The 15,553-nt window shown below is 37.9% G+C and overlaps 1 protein-coding gene across 1 annotated transcript in view; it reads left to right on the plus strand.

Moving 5' to 3' along the window:
• Positions 1-363: 363 nt before the first annotated feature.
• LOC119777512 (raftlin) overlaps positions 364-15,553 on the plus strand; it is a gene marked incomplete at its 5' end in the record, with an annotated part of 100,269 nt that continues 85,079 nt past the window's right edge. Inside the window, one exon of the mRNA XM_038276417.1 lies at positions 364-541. Coding sequence (XP_038132345.1) covers positions 364-541 — 178 coding nt within the window. The remainder of the gene's footprint in view (positions 542-15,553) is intronic.

Raw genomic sequence — 15,553 nt, forward strand, 5'->3', positions numbered from 1 at the left:
AGTTGCTTAAGGGAAAAACTAATATAAACAACATTTATTTTGTTGCACTGTACGCAAATCTAAATGGAAAATAAACAACGACTTAAAATGAATGCATTAAACAGGAAATTCAACTTTCCCCATGGCAAGATTGCAGTATTCTTACCACGGGGACTCATTTTATTTACAGAATTAGAGATTGCTGTAGATAATCATGATTTGTTTTGAATCAGAAGAGAAGAAGCAACAATAACTACAACCATACGACCAAACAGAAAACCAGACAGAATGAAGACTTTTTTTTGTAATCCAAAAAACTGTAATATAAATTTTAGAATCACATACTTTTTCATCATTCATCTTTCTTACCTCTGTTTCTCTCAGGTGGGACCTCGACGCTGCGTCTCTCATCAGTGCGAGAGCTGCCTGAGCAGCTCCAGGAACTTTACCAGCAGGGTTTTGTCCTGGCAGCTGTCCATCCATTTATCCATCCCTGTGGTCCAGAGTCCAACAGCCTACAGCACCAGCTATACCGGGCCATACTTGTCCAAATCAATGATGGGTGAGATAATCATTTTTGACTATTAAATATGTGATGCCCCAGGAGGAGAATCAAACTATAATGGAAAAAGAACGTCTACAAAGAAAGCATCTCAGTATTATGGCCATTTAAACAGATGAGTACCAAAACATTCTAGCGACTGCTTTTTATTTCTTATAGCAATAATAAATGCCCTCATTAATGTTTATTTTTAGGTCACTTCTTCAGCAATAAGAGCAGACTAGTTAGTCTAAAATGACAAAAAAGAAGCTCCCTTAACATAATATAGCTAATCTCGCATTTACAGAAGTAAAATTAGTTCACAACACAAAGTTATGCTGTCATTTGTGAGTATTGGCATCAGGAAAAATACTGGAGTTATTTGAGTTTTGGATTTTTGCCTTGGACCTACCAACCGTAAATGTTTTTAATGTTTTAATTTGCATATGCATTTTTGTGATACAGCATCATATGGATTGGTTTATAAAATTATGCAATCTGCTTTTTGTTTCTAATTTTGTAAACCTGTATGCCCATTGAATCATAGTAAAGTGTGAAACTGCAAAAGACTGATTAGATGCAATATCTATGACCTGATACCTGTCTCTATCCGCTCACACTCTCTATTCCAATAATACTTATAATTTTGTTTTTTTCGATAGAGTTTCACTGCCATTAATGCCATAGCTGAGGTACCATTTGGTTTTCAAAGTTATAAAGCCTAAGCATATTCTATAGTATTGTTTAGCTCTTTATTTTCAAAAATACATGTAATGTCAGGGTTAAAAACTAATATTTTTCAAAACAAACATGACAATCCTAATGCTGCGTTCACACCGGGGGCAGCTGGCGCGACAGAAGCAGCGAGTTTACATGCAAAGTCAATGGTTGACGCGCGTCAAGGCGCAGCAAAAGGTCCCGCGGCGCGTTTTGAGCAGCAGGCGCAGCGCGTCTGAGCAGCTGAAGCAGCGCGTCGGGCACGTTTTAGCATCTGACGCGCGTGACGCGCCGCAAACGCGTTGCTGCTCGAGATGGAAAAATTGAATTTTTGCTGCTCGACGCGCCGCGTCAACCAATCAGAGAAGCTGATCTGGGAGCTGGCTGGGAGAGAGACACAGCGCTGATGACACAGACCACTCTGATTACTCCTCTTAAACAGTTTATTAACGCATAATTAACTTAAAATATATACATCTGCCGGCAGAATATGTTCGCTTTTATTATTCTGGTGCCTGCAGATCGGATTATTTAGATGAAAAACACCTACCAGCCGCCGCGGTAAACCGCGAGGAGGCGACCCGGCCAGAGGCTGCTGATGAATGGATTCCTTCTGTCGGCGCACCGCCGGTATGTGGGGGTCTGAGCAGCTCCGACAGAAATAATATTGGGAGGCAGGATTGTAATCTGGATGAACTGACTGCACTGATGAAGTTTTCAGGTGTATTTTCTCACTTAAAAACATATTAAAACTACTTTATTCCCACTGATCACAGCAAATATAGCTGCAAGGCAGAAAAAGGATAGTGAAGCTCCGGCCAACGCGCGTCAGACACACTTTTGGACCGCGCAGCCAGAGCAGCAAAGCTGCTTCAGCCGCGCGTCAGAACTAACTGGTACAAGCAGCAAAAATGAAGCAGCAGACGCGATTTTGCTGCTTTTGCAGAGTCTGGTCTGAACGTAGCATAACACATGGTCAGGGAAAGAATTTGGGGAAGACTGTAAAAAAATAATCTTTTTAATAATTTATCTAAATCAATTAGTTTATTTTGACCAGTTTGAAATGTTTCAATCATAATCTTTTATGTATTCCATAGGAACTTATTTTGCATTACACAAGCACAAAGGTTACGATATTTTCACATGGAATACAATTTTAAGTTTATGCTGCATTGGGTATTTGATTTATAAAATAAATCCAGATAAAAAGTGCTTCTAGTATTTTTATGAAGCCCCCATAAATCATTGAATTAAAAAGTAAGCTCAATTAAAAATATTATCTGTCTAATTTTACAAGCACACAAACATTCACTATCTTATTAGACAAGCAAAAGGTGAAATCTGAAGGCAGAAAAGCCTCATTAGGGGAACTTATTGCACTAAGGGCCTACCCCTGAGGCAAACATGTTTCTGGGGCCTCAGACATCTTAGCTGCACTCCTGGGACTAAGACCTTTGGAAGCATAAAATAATGAAGCCATTACAGTCACTTAAGACAGCATGTTGAGATTACTAATGCACCTTAATTGGTGTCATTATGGAGACAGGACTTGGTGGGAATGAAATCATAAATGGTACAAAAATGTTATGCTGCCTGCCTGTATCTGAAATTAGCCCCAGAATAATGACTATGTTTAGAGTGGCTGTGTTACATATGAATTATTTCTGCTTTATTAGTTACATGTGAAAACAAAGCTTGTCCTTACCCTGTGAAAAAAATAGCAAAGGTCAGACAGCATTGCTCTGTTACCCACGGCAACAAAACATCTGTTTGCAGCTGTTTGCAGCTTCGTCATCAGTCTTGATGGCCCTTTGAATGTTAGCCAACATTGGCAGAATGACCTAGAGTCAATGCCATCCCTCTCGCCCTTCGCCCCTCTGTTCAAGCTTTCGTTTTTGTTTTTCTTTATAGAAACATGTGGTGGCACTTTAGATAAACAGGATACCTGGGTGGTCCTTCACTTGTGCTGTGGAAGGATAGGAAGATAACGTATTGTTTGATCACAATCTATACAAATATTAAGCATGCATATACTTTTTTTACTCTTTTTCGTCATTTAAATTTTACACAACAGGGAAATTTGTCCTCTACATTAACCCATCCCTTAAGGAGCAATGAGCAGCTTGTGGTGTTTGGGGCATTGTGGTGTTAAAGGTCTTGCTAAGGGACCCAGAGTGACTGTCTGAGGTTTGAGGCCATGAATTCTAACAGCTCTACAACTATACTTACTTTAATTTTAGAGTAAAATAAAAGCCAGTTTGTTTGATTCCCAGACTGTCACACCACCTGAGCAAAATCTTCAGAGGTCAAAACAAGCAAACAAACAAACCACCCCCCACCCCCCACACACACACAAAACAGTCTAAGCAATTTAATCTTCGAAGGAACGATCCTATTTTCTCTACGCTGGACTAGCAACCCATCCAAGGCTTATCCTGTCTCCATTCTGCAAAGACCGCTGGGGATAGACCAGTCAATTGCAGTCCTTCCAACTTAAGCGATAATAAACAATGGATAGATATCCTCTAAAATGTTTGCTCCTGTGCCTTGCAAAAGTTCTTATAACTGTTTAACATTTAACCCTTAAAGGCACAAACCCAAGCTTCGTTGTTTTATATAAGCTGCATCAAATAATGTATAGAGGTGACAACATTTATCTAATACATAATTCTACATAATTTTGTTACATATTATTCCAATACAATATAAAGATGTTTGGGGTTTTTATTCAACAAAACATTCAAAAAAAGTTTTTGCAAGCTGCTTCCTTTAACTTCTATCTTCCTTCGCGTAATTAAATTCAGTGCAGTTTCCTTGGACTGAAGTTACATTCCTCAACCTCTGGTGTTCCTCACAATAATGACTAAATAACCTGATATTACAAGCAACCAAGAGTGAAAAGCATAATAACACAAATCTCTGTGTCCTGACAGTTCCGCTGCAAACAAGGGGGATCATGCAGGAAGGAATGAAAAGACTACGAAGAGGCTTATTGTGGGAGGCATTTATTACTTTTCTCTCTGAAAAACTAATAATGAAAGCAGGATCAGGAATTGGCTTCAGGAGGGTAATGAATTTGAAATAATTTAAGCAATATTAACATTTGCTGATCCCCTTGAAAGAGTATCCGTAGCTCAATAACTAATTTAACAGCTAAAAGAGCAGGACTACAGCCCAATAGCAAGGAAAGTAATCCAGTAATGAATTTGTTTGAGCAAATGTATGAAAATAAGTAAGTGGTTTGATAAACTAGTAGAAACCCAGGTGACGAATGCTACTCTAGGACAGTCAACCTCTGCTTGCATGTACTGCCGAATGTGGACTTATTTTTCAACTCTTCAGCAGCAAGTAGTTTCTTATTTCCCTACAGTAGTGAACAGTGTGAGAAACATCCTTATAGGTGTGAAACTCTTGATGGCAGTGAATGACAACTTAATTAAATTTTTTTTAACTCCGTGATTAGTCATCAAATTTGCCACAGCTGAGCAGAACAAGTTATTACAAAATGCCCTACTTACTGTCAGTCAAGAGAATCAGTAAATTACTACAATGTTATTCAGGGCATCATCATTTTTTATTAGGATGTTACAAGTACTTGGGTTGAGGGGGATGGCATCTCCCTTCTTAAAAAAAATCATAAAAGTCATCCCCCTTCTCAAATGACCATCCCCCCATACCTTCCCCATTGACAGTTTATTACTGAATGTGTAAAATGTCTACTATATATTAACAGAAATGGCAATAATATAGCCCTTTCAACATTTGGTGGGCTGTGGGCTTACGAGTAGCCTGAGCAAAATAAATAAAATCAAAAAGGTGGCCTACCATGACTATCCTCTGCATTTGTCCTTAAATGCAGTTTATAGGGGCAGTGATAGCCATGCCAGTCCATGTACTGACTGCAGTTCTGTTGTAAGGTGCCTTGGTCAAGGTCAATGACCGGCATACCTGACATGTAAAAACCACACCATGCATAATGCTTTAATAGGATATATTAATACCGATACCACCATTTTAGGGCAGTATCGGGGCCCCGTCTGATACTGGTATCGGTATCGGTGCAACACTACTTGTAATAATACAATCTCTGAATAATAAAATTTTCCTTTGTAGGTTGATGCTGAAATGTTTTCTTAGCCATCTTAGTTCTTAGAACTTGAAAACTTCTGAAAACTCTGTGGAGCTGGTCAATACATTGCCAAATCTAAATCAGAATGAAAAAATAGCATAAACTTTAGTAAGGTAGGCATGATAAAAGCAATTCTGTTAATTAAGGACCACATATATAGAAAAAGCAGAGATACTAGTTGCTATGGAAACTCCCGCTCTCCCTGGGGAGCAGAGGGATCGAGGGAGCCCTTACCCTAACAGAAACAAACAAAGAGGGAATGTGCTATAAGTGTTAAATTTGAAAAAAATAGAATAAAATTAAAGAAACTTGTCAAGCCCACACAGACAAAGTTCTGTTTCAGCCAAACATATAACAGGTTTAAATAAATGTTTGTCATCTTGAACCCTAACCCTTGAATGTTTATTATGAACAAAACATAGAGGGAGTATGACTGTGCACTCTGTGTTTTAGGGGAAGTCATTAAAATAGGGAAAAACCAAAAGAAGACAAAACAGTTGCAAGAACAAAAACAATTGATATATTTTTCTGATATAAAATTGTACATGCAGAGATTAAATAAATCAATATGGATAGTTTAAATTGATGTTTGGTAGAGGGAAACTTTTAATTTTGGATTGTGTGTCTTCTTTTCAATAGGGATATCTGGTAATGGAGATTTTGGCCAATATCTAATATGCTGGTATTTTTTAACTCATCTACCTCAAAACACTTACTGATATGTTTTATTTAGACCTACCATCTCAATCGTGTCCTGTTAGCAGTTTGGCCATCTGTTTCTCAATCTTTGAAGCATTTTTACTTTTTTTTCTCTTGTGTCACAGACATGACTAACAATTTTATCACTTTTAAGATCATCACTTTTCACAAAAACAGAGCTTTTCAAATTGCTGTGTTGTGCTGGTAGAATGGCCAATGATGAAAGCTAATTTTGGCCAATACCAATTACTGTAAATCCAGATGATTTCTTGCATCCCATAGGGCTCAGAATCAAGACCCGACCAGTTTTATCCTCAGTTATCCCCATTTAAAACCCCACCCAGACCCGTCAGTAATAGATAGCGAACCCAAACCATGGTCACAATGCATACACACAGCTGCTCATTTTCTTTAGGAGGTTATACTGTACTATCTTTGGAACAGACATGCAAGCACATTGCCTCACATTCATATGCCAGTGTGCACTGTGCTACCAGATGACCTGCGGTAAACAAGCTGAATGCCAAAGGAGCTTTTCTTTCTGTCACAAACCCAAATACACCCTCACACCTCCATGCATATAATGCATCAATCAAAACAAACCCCTTTTAAAACTGTCTGAATCATACAAAGATAGTATAAGACTAAAATTCACAATTTATACAGTGCAGGACATATCTCTGTCAACAGCATTTACCATGACAAGAACAAAAACCCCAAGGCATCCTCCTTTGGCGACAAGTAAGTAAAGCTGCCTTGCTCATTGCTAACAAAAATACTGTTATCTGATCATACTTGTATTATATTTTTGTGCTATCAACCAATCACCATCTTTTGTTTAATTATAACTACAGAGTGTGGCTATGGGCACAGGAATACAGTTTTATTTTGAACTCATAGCTAACTTACTGTGGGTACCTGCTGGCCGTGCAGGACCCTTATCTGCAAACAGACCCTTTAATAGCTAAAACAGAACAATGTTGAAACCATACCTTATTCTATGTATCACTAGAGGTTTGGTAAGATATCCCATCTGACAGCTAAATCTTCAATTCAATTCAGTTTATTAATATAGCGCCAATTCATTAAACAAGTCATCTCAAGGCACTTTACAGTTCACCAGATCATACAATGAAGTTATCTATCTAAGGAAAACCAGTTGATTGCATCGACTCATTAACTCAAATGCAATCCCTCACACTAAACATGCTTGTAGCGACAGTGGAGAGGAAAAGCTCCCTTTCAACAGGAAGAAACCTCCAGCAGAACCAGGCTCAGTGTGAGCGGCCATCTGCAGAGGCCGACTGGGGTTCAAGGAGACAGAAGCAGAGATACAAAAAGCAACTGTAAAAGGCGGCCCCATCCAGGAAACACACAGCCAGGCAGACAAGCTCTAAGCCAACTCCCATGTCAGAGGATGAAGAGAGCACATCCATCCCAGTCACAGTCAGAGAAACAGGACTACACTGAAAAACAGGCCAATCTCCAACATCTATAAACAAGGGTGCTGATGGCAGCAGCACAGCTGATATTTCTCTCCAGGATGGAGTCACAGCCAAAGAGCACCAGACGAGGCAAAGCTACTATGAGAAAAAGCATAGAGAGCATAACGTTATATTTGTCACTATATAAATAAAATGAATTGAATTTAATAGATGTCAACAACAATACAGTGGTTAGGTTTACTGTGGTGTTTCAACTTTGCTCAGTGGGCACTAATGAGCCTAGTTTGTCAAAAAAAAAAAATGCCCCCCACAACATTATATTACCACCTCAAACCAGTGCAAAGGGTTTAGCAGCTAAGGTACATGGGATTCATAGTTCAAGAGGTCGTATATTCAGAGAGGGTATCCACCTATACATTGGGTGTGGAATACTCTTGGTTTTAAAGTTAATTTCTAGTAGCAAGCAGCAGTTGTCTTTCTGTTATCTTAAACAAATCTTTATTTTCTTTCTAACTCCTGAAAGCAGTAAGGCATTAATATCTACACAACTTTCACCCACTGCTTATTTCCTCTCAGCTCAAACATTCTCTGTAAATCTGAATGATGGTTTTGGAATCAGCAGCTTCTGAAATGATGCCATGTTCAACATCACTTAAATCCCTCTTCCTTCCCATTCTGGTGCTTTTTCATCCTTGAATGCCTAAATCCAATGAATTGATGTCACATGTTTGGCTAATTTGTTTTAAAAGTTAATTGAGCATATGTTCCTATTAAAGTGGTTAGTGGATTTTGTGCTCAAAATGCTTCATACTGTAATATATATTTATTTTTTCTTCTTAATTCCTTATTGTTGTGTGTTAAAACCAACCCAAACAAAAAAGTCTATTGGACAAGCCTTTATATATGTTTTCAATAAAGAATGATGGTTTTAGAATGTTTTCTTCAAAACAATTATCTTGTCTGCCAACAGATTTATAAACTCATCTCTTATTAAAATGCCACTCAATATGGATAGTACAGAAAACACAATTCCATTCTCTGAGTGTCTACAATAGACACTCATACTGTAAAATGGCGAAACAACTTCATGAATAAGGCACAGGTAAAAATTATTGTAATGTGATGTCAGAAAGTCCCACCAGCACATTTTTGAAAGTCATAAATGTAAATAACTTAAGGGAACCATATCAGCTTTCAATTTACGTGTTTCTGTATCAATGTGTCATTATTATTTATGGTGTAAATCATTTACAGTTTCGACTGTGACTGTACTTTATTTATTTAGTTGAAAAAGCCACAATTGAAGGAAAAAGAGAAAGCCAGGAGAATTCCTGTGAGATGGAGAAAAGACAACTGTGGGATAATGAATGTGATCACTAAAAAAGGAGACAAAGATTGAGTGAGGGGCACAGAGGAGTCCAACCAACGAAATGCAGGGCCGAGACTTTATCTCCAGTATGTGTCACAGCAGAGACAGCTGCTCACATCAGCACCAACCCACGGGAATCCAAATTTCCACCAAATGATAAGGAGGAGGGAAACATTAACTGACGGGGGAATCTTAACCTGTTCAGTTTGGCTAGCAGAGCCAGAGATGGCAATGCAATGAGGACAGTTATAATTAGATTATATTATATTACCATAACATTGTTTCCAATAGATTCAGATAATAGGTGCAATATTGCTTTGGATACCTTTGTAGTCAAGTATATATGCTTTAAATCCTATTCACATTTTAGAATCTTTGTGATGAAAAATCTAAGCAGAAAATATCATTGTATCTGTGTGGCATCTTTAAAGTGCTGGTGAAAGAAAGAAGAGACTAAGGAGCCGAAGGTAGAAGCTCCAACAAAAGGCAGTAAAAATCTGTGAGGAATCCCTCTGGTCAGTTAATAAATGTTAACAAATTAACCAATAAGCAAATTAGTCCTTTGTTTCAGCCCTGCAGTTTGTTTCAGCCCTGCAATGAGAAAATTCTATTTTTCACCAACTTCTCCCAGTCTCAAAAACTTGAGACTGGGAGAAGTTTGGTGAGAGCACAGAGAAAGAGCATTGGTTGACATTGAAGTGATTCTCTAAAACTGGTTTTAGTTGGAATGTGGAGCTATTGACTTTCATTGAGAAGTGAGGAAGGAATGTTCAACCCAGGTCTGGAAGAGGCTCAGAGTAGAGCCGCTTCTCTTCCACATGGAGAGGACTTTTCTGATGCCCTCTTGACGCCTCCCTTGGAATACCTCAAGAGTCTCCCAGAGGTGCTGGAGGAGGTGTTTGTGGAGAGGTGAGTCTCTGTTAAAGGAGAAGTTCACTTTTTAACACTTTAAGCCCATTTTCTGTAGTGTCCAGGATGAAATCGAATGATCGACACCAAAGTTTTGACAATTGGTCCTTTCTCTGCTTTTTGGCTCATTTAGAATCCACCCCTGACTGCTTTAGAATGGCTTCCATAGAGCATGTCCGATAATGTCCTTAAAACAACCTTAAACGTTCTTTTTTTAAAATATGCTACTCACCGGGTCGTCAGCGCTGTTCAATGACGTTCCAAAAAAAGTTTTGTGAAGAAAAAACGTTCCTGTAGTGTTTTATTTAGCATTTTGTAAATCCCACTGAGTTTTGTTGGAATAGTCAATATTCCCCTGCCACCGGAAACGGAAATGGGGCCTGTTTACACAGTTGTAGTCTTTTCGCTTCACTCTGTGTACTCCGACGTCGAGAATCAAGAATCCACCTTTCGTATTCCATTTTCAGAGTTTTTTAAAGTGTTTAACAGAGACCTTTGCACCTCGACGTCGGAGTACACAGAGTGAAGCGAAAAGACTACAACTGTGTAAACAGGCCCCATTTCCGTTTCCGGTGGCAGGGGAATATTGACTATTCCAACAGAACTCAGTGGGATTTACAAAATGCAAAATAAAACACTACAGGAACGTTTTTTCTTCACGAAACTTTTTTTGGAAAGTCATTGAACAGCGCTGACGACCCGGTGAGTAGCATATTTTAAAAAAAGAACGTTTAAGGTTGTTTTAAGGACATTATCGGACATGCTCTATGGAAGCCATTCTAAAGCAGCCAGGGGTGGATTCTAAATGAGCCAAAAAGCAGAGACAGGACCAATTGTCAAAACTTTGGTGTCGATCATTCGATTTCATCCTGGACACTACAGAAAATGGGCTTAAAGTGTTAAAAAGTGAACTTCTCCTTTAAGACTACCGCCCCCGCAGCCAGGACCACATGAGTGGAAGACAAAACGTACAGTTATGAACATTATATTATAGTAATGACAGGGATGAGTAGCTACTGTGTTTGTTCTACATTTTTTTCATTTCCATAATTTTACAAACCTGCTATCTAAACCATCCATCCATTTTTTGTCATGCTTATCCCAGCTGTCAATGGGAGGGAGGCAGGGGACACCCTGGACAGGTCATCAGTCTATCACAGACCTGTTATCTCATTTATTTAATAATTCCAGATTTTTGGATTATATCTTTATAAAGCATTGGGCTTCCTGTGAAGTAACTGTTAGAGAAAGAAATCCTTGATATATTCCGGTGTAAAAAAGGCTCAGTCAACATGGAACTCAACCTGAAAAATTAGATGTCAGAAGAGTTAATGTACAGCAGGAAACACTACTACAGTACAGCTCTACAGTGATCTGTCTACTTCAGATGTAGAGACACCACCACCACCACAACATTCTTTTTGCGAGCAAGTTATAACCTAAAAGGTCTCTCATGGCCATTTGTCTACGATGATGGTAGGTTCTTACCCCAGTAAGAACCTACCACCAATAGGAATATGAAAATAAGAACTGTGTTCGAGATAAAATAGATCGTACTGAATGGAAACTTAAAATGTCAACTGTCAAATTTCTCAGTGTTCAATTTGGTTACGCTGGTCTGGGGTTACAGTTCAGCAGGCAGCATCTGATGGGATATATTCATCATTATGGGTAATTGCAAAGAGCTTCTGTGTGCCCCGTGTAGCAGGAAAGTGAAGGATGAAAGAGGAAGATTGGTTCAGAGAGAAGACGAAGGAGAAGGAAAATAAAAAAATACAACCCAAAAAACCATTAGAGAGGATTCGCTTGGTTGAGATTATTCATGAAACTGGGAAAAGTGACATTAGAATAGGTGTTCTGTATTATTAAAGTGCCACAATGGCAGAGTGCTAAATATGAGTTCAGATGCTCCCTGGCTGTGTCGTCATAGCAATAGATGATAGGCCTGACATGATTTTTTGTTCTGTATGCAAAAGGCCAGGACAAAATGTGTTTTTTTATTAATTCAGCAAGCAAAAAGGTTTTATCCAATCTTGACTTTTCTTCTGCACCATGATAGAAAAGCTTTTGTTGGATATAGAAAGTTCAATATGTGCCCTTGAACTAATTCTCTAAGCTGGGTAACAGCAGGGTAAAAAAAAAAAGAATCTAAATTATTTTAGTAATTGTGTGTCTGAAATGTATTTTAAAATAAAGGTAGAGGTACTTCATAAAATAAAGATTAAAAAATAAAAACTTGACTGAACGTGATTAATGCTAAAAATTTACTTGAATCAGTCAAATATTTTCCACATATTGAACCAACATATTTTTTCTTTTTCCAAAACCAAATAAAAATATATCAACATTAGCAATGTATTTTGATATGTATAAAAGCTGTCGTTTTAAGAGAGCAAGTCATAAATTTGTATTTCTATTAAGCAGCCTTAAATCTACAAAAAAAAAAAATTTAGCAATACATTTTTATGTTTATATACACTGAAATATACAGTATCCCATCATATTATGAATTAACCTGGACTTTTTAGTTTAAAATGTTACCGTTTTTTTTAAGTTTAACTAAAACAATCTTTATGTTTTATATGTATATTACTATTCTGTATTTTATTACTAGATCATTAATAATCTGGCTACAGTATTTATTTTTGCTAAAAGTGTGATGCAAGATAGTTCATATTTTTTTATAAACGACTGGTACTAATGGGTGGGGTGGGTGGTTTCTTTCATCTCAAGCTTAGGGGTCCTTTGCAGTATCTTAGCTGTCCCTGGAACTGCACACTTCCAGACTAAGATGTCTGATGGTTCTCCAGGTGTCTGTTGGAGCCATTATTTCATTAAAAATGATTAAAAGGGATTGAAGTATATACACAAATTAAAAAATCATGGAGTTATAAAGAAATGGTTGGATTTTAAAACAAAAACACATTAATAAGATGCCTTTCATCGTCCAGGAAACACAGTAACTCAAAACTATTGCATATAAAACATGTTGCCACAACACTGCTAGACAAACCCCAAAGCAAGCCATTAACAGGTAACAATTAGTTTTCATTGGAAGTGTAGCTCTAATGGGAGCGATTAGTCCATCACAAGGTGTATTATAGCAAAACTAAGCACATGACCCATCTGGGTCAGGAGAAATGGGAGTAGAGCAGGTGTACTCACCCAGAGGGGGGCTTCAGGTAGGTGGGCAGGCAAACAGGCATTTGACACCCTTCTAACCACATGGGGCCTACGTGGTTGCCAGCTGGTGCTGCACCATGCATGAAAAGTCAATGTTTCACATGGAGAAGAGGAACTGCAGGTGATGCAGCTGCTTTTTTTAACCCAGAGGCTCCATGCAGGAAAAAATGCTCTATTTAAGTCTGTCTTCTACTTCCGTGATGTTCAGCCTACAGAGATTCCCTTCCTTTTAAGAAAGTCCAAAACCAGCTATTCACTTGTTTTTTTTGTTTTATTTTATTATAAACCAGCAACTCGATTCTGTGGAAATGTGTTGATTAAATTAAAGTTAATCAAATTATGTTTAAGGAGGAAAATGTGGGCTTGAAAAGTCCCTGAGCCAGGCTGGATATTTTTTTACTTTATTCTTAGAATGAGAATTATTAACGAGAGCATCTATATTTTTTTTTTTATAAATTCTTAGTTATATGCCCAAAGGTATTTATTTAATTTTACCCTTTTATTGTTTTTTAAAAAGGCAACATAAAAGGATAAACTTATTAATTGTTATGTTTTATTCCTGTAAGGAATGGGAACAGTTTTGCTCTTAACCAAGGTTATTCTTCTAAAAAGGGGCCTTAGGTACAGCTTAGCCAGATGGAGCTGATTTATCTCAGGGAGCTGAGGAACTTTTCGTGTCCGCTGTTATACATACATTTCCTCAAAACACTAAGTAAAGCTTTAGCCATTTTTCAGGTCATCACTGCTCTGTATACTTAGAAAATTATAACTTTAAAACTGAGACTGTTCATTTTCCTGGTTAGAACTGACAATAGGGCAATCACAATCACTGACAAACTTCATTGTTCTGGCAGCTCAGCATTAGTGACTAAAACGCTCCCCGAATCAGTTGAATATACTTACATGGACAAGTACAGCAAATTCTAGGCTTTTTGAGAAAGAAGAAAGCAAAAGCTCATCAAGCAGATCCTTAAAAAGAAACTGAAAGGAGAAATACGAAAGCCTGTTGTGTTTCATAGTTTCCTTTGAATATCAAAGAGTCTTTTGTGCCTCAAAAATCTTCCAGTGTGAACTGTAAAGGGGCACTTTAAAAGGCTAATTTCCACAGTGAGAGGTTGAACCAGTGATGAAGGAAGAAAAAAAGGACTGGAAAGTTTCTGACCATGCTTTCATATTTTTTGTTTATTTTAGAGTAATAGACATGAATGAGTATAAAAGACATTAAGTGTTAGCTTGAAATTTCTATTTCAGTGAAATTCAACTGATGGCTGGAAATAAATGTCTTTAAGTTCTGTTTTTAACACCAATAGGAGTTAAAAATGACCCATGTAGCATAAAAAATAGGTCCAGAGAATGTGTGAATTGGAAGACTATGAGTAGGGTCCATTTTTAGAAAGACTGACTGTAGAAAAGGCTCTAAACTGTATTGATAACATCCCTAACACCTTATAGCAAAGTTTACTCAAAAAATGTTGAAGATAGGGCTCTGGCCAATTGTTAAATCAAGTATCAATAAAGAGCTGCATGGTTTTATCTTGGCTTTGAAACTGCATCAAATTTTTAACAGCAATCCTTGGTTGAGTTGTCCAACATGTCTGCTACTTTTCAGGTAGGTATTGCCAAAGAAGCATTGGGTCTCGGGTTGAGTGGGGAATTTGAAAGACCCAAATGAAGAGATGGAATCTGTGGTTTCTTGCAGATTTTATTATTCAATAAGGTGGCGACTGAGGCAAAAATAACAAAAAAACAGAAAATCAAAAACTAGAAGATATCAGGGAAAACACAAATGAGGATCAAGAAATAACTGCACAAAGAGAATATATATGGGAGACAGAACAAAGACTAGTCTAATGAACTGACAAGAAGCAAGTGTGGATGGAAGCATCTAGAAGGGAGCAAGGGGAAGGAGACTGACACAAGGGGGCAACAGACTGTAAACAAGAAATACATAAGAACTCAACAAATACATCCAAAAACAACTGGAATAAGACAAAATGGAAATTAAACCAATGAAAACTCCAATGAAATCTGCCCTTGTTATAGCCAAACCAAAGCAAAAGCCTGTTGCCCTTCTATGCATTCCTTGAAACATGTTGCAAGTGTAGCGATGCTTCCTTTTGATGCTGATGTTTTGACGGGCTCTTCATGATTTACCTGCATCATTTTTTATTTTGCAAATCAGGATGATTTATCATGACATGGTAGTGTAAAACAGCCTTCTTACAGTAATGTGTACATAGTATTCAGTGCGCTGAGAGATGGTACACGGGTAACAAAATGTGATTATGAATTTCCCTTATCCTGCAACATTTGTTGGTAGTTATTAAAATAGTACTGTAGGGGTAAAAATCTGTTTGTACAGGGTTTGAAATCAACTGGTATGAACAGAAAAAAACAGGGATCAGCATGTCCTCTCCTTGGGGAGTCCTTGCGTGCAGTAGGAAACTACTAGTTCGACCTTTTAATAGTCACACCAGCCTGCATGCATGCATCTGTTAACCTCCTGCACATCAGGTGTCCATGTCAAGCCAGAGGCCACAGAGAGTGCACACACGCACACACACATGCCAACACCGGGTCTG

Source organism: Cyprinodon tularosa, unplaced genomic scaffold, assembly GCF_016077235.1.
Source record: "Cyprinodon tularosa strain WSP-4 unplaced genomic scaffold, ASM1607723v1 ctg124, whole genome shotgun sequence".
In the NCBI taxonomy this organism is placed as follows: Eukaryota; Metazoa; Chordata; class Actinopteri; order Cyprinodontiformes; family Cyprinodontidae; genus Cyprinodon; species Cyprinodon tularosa.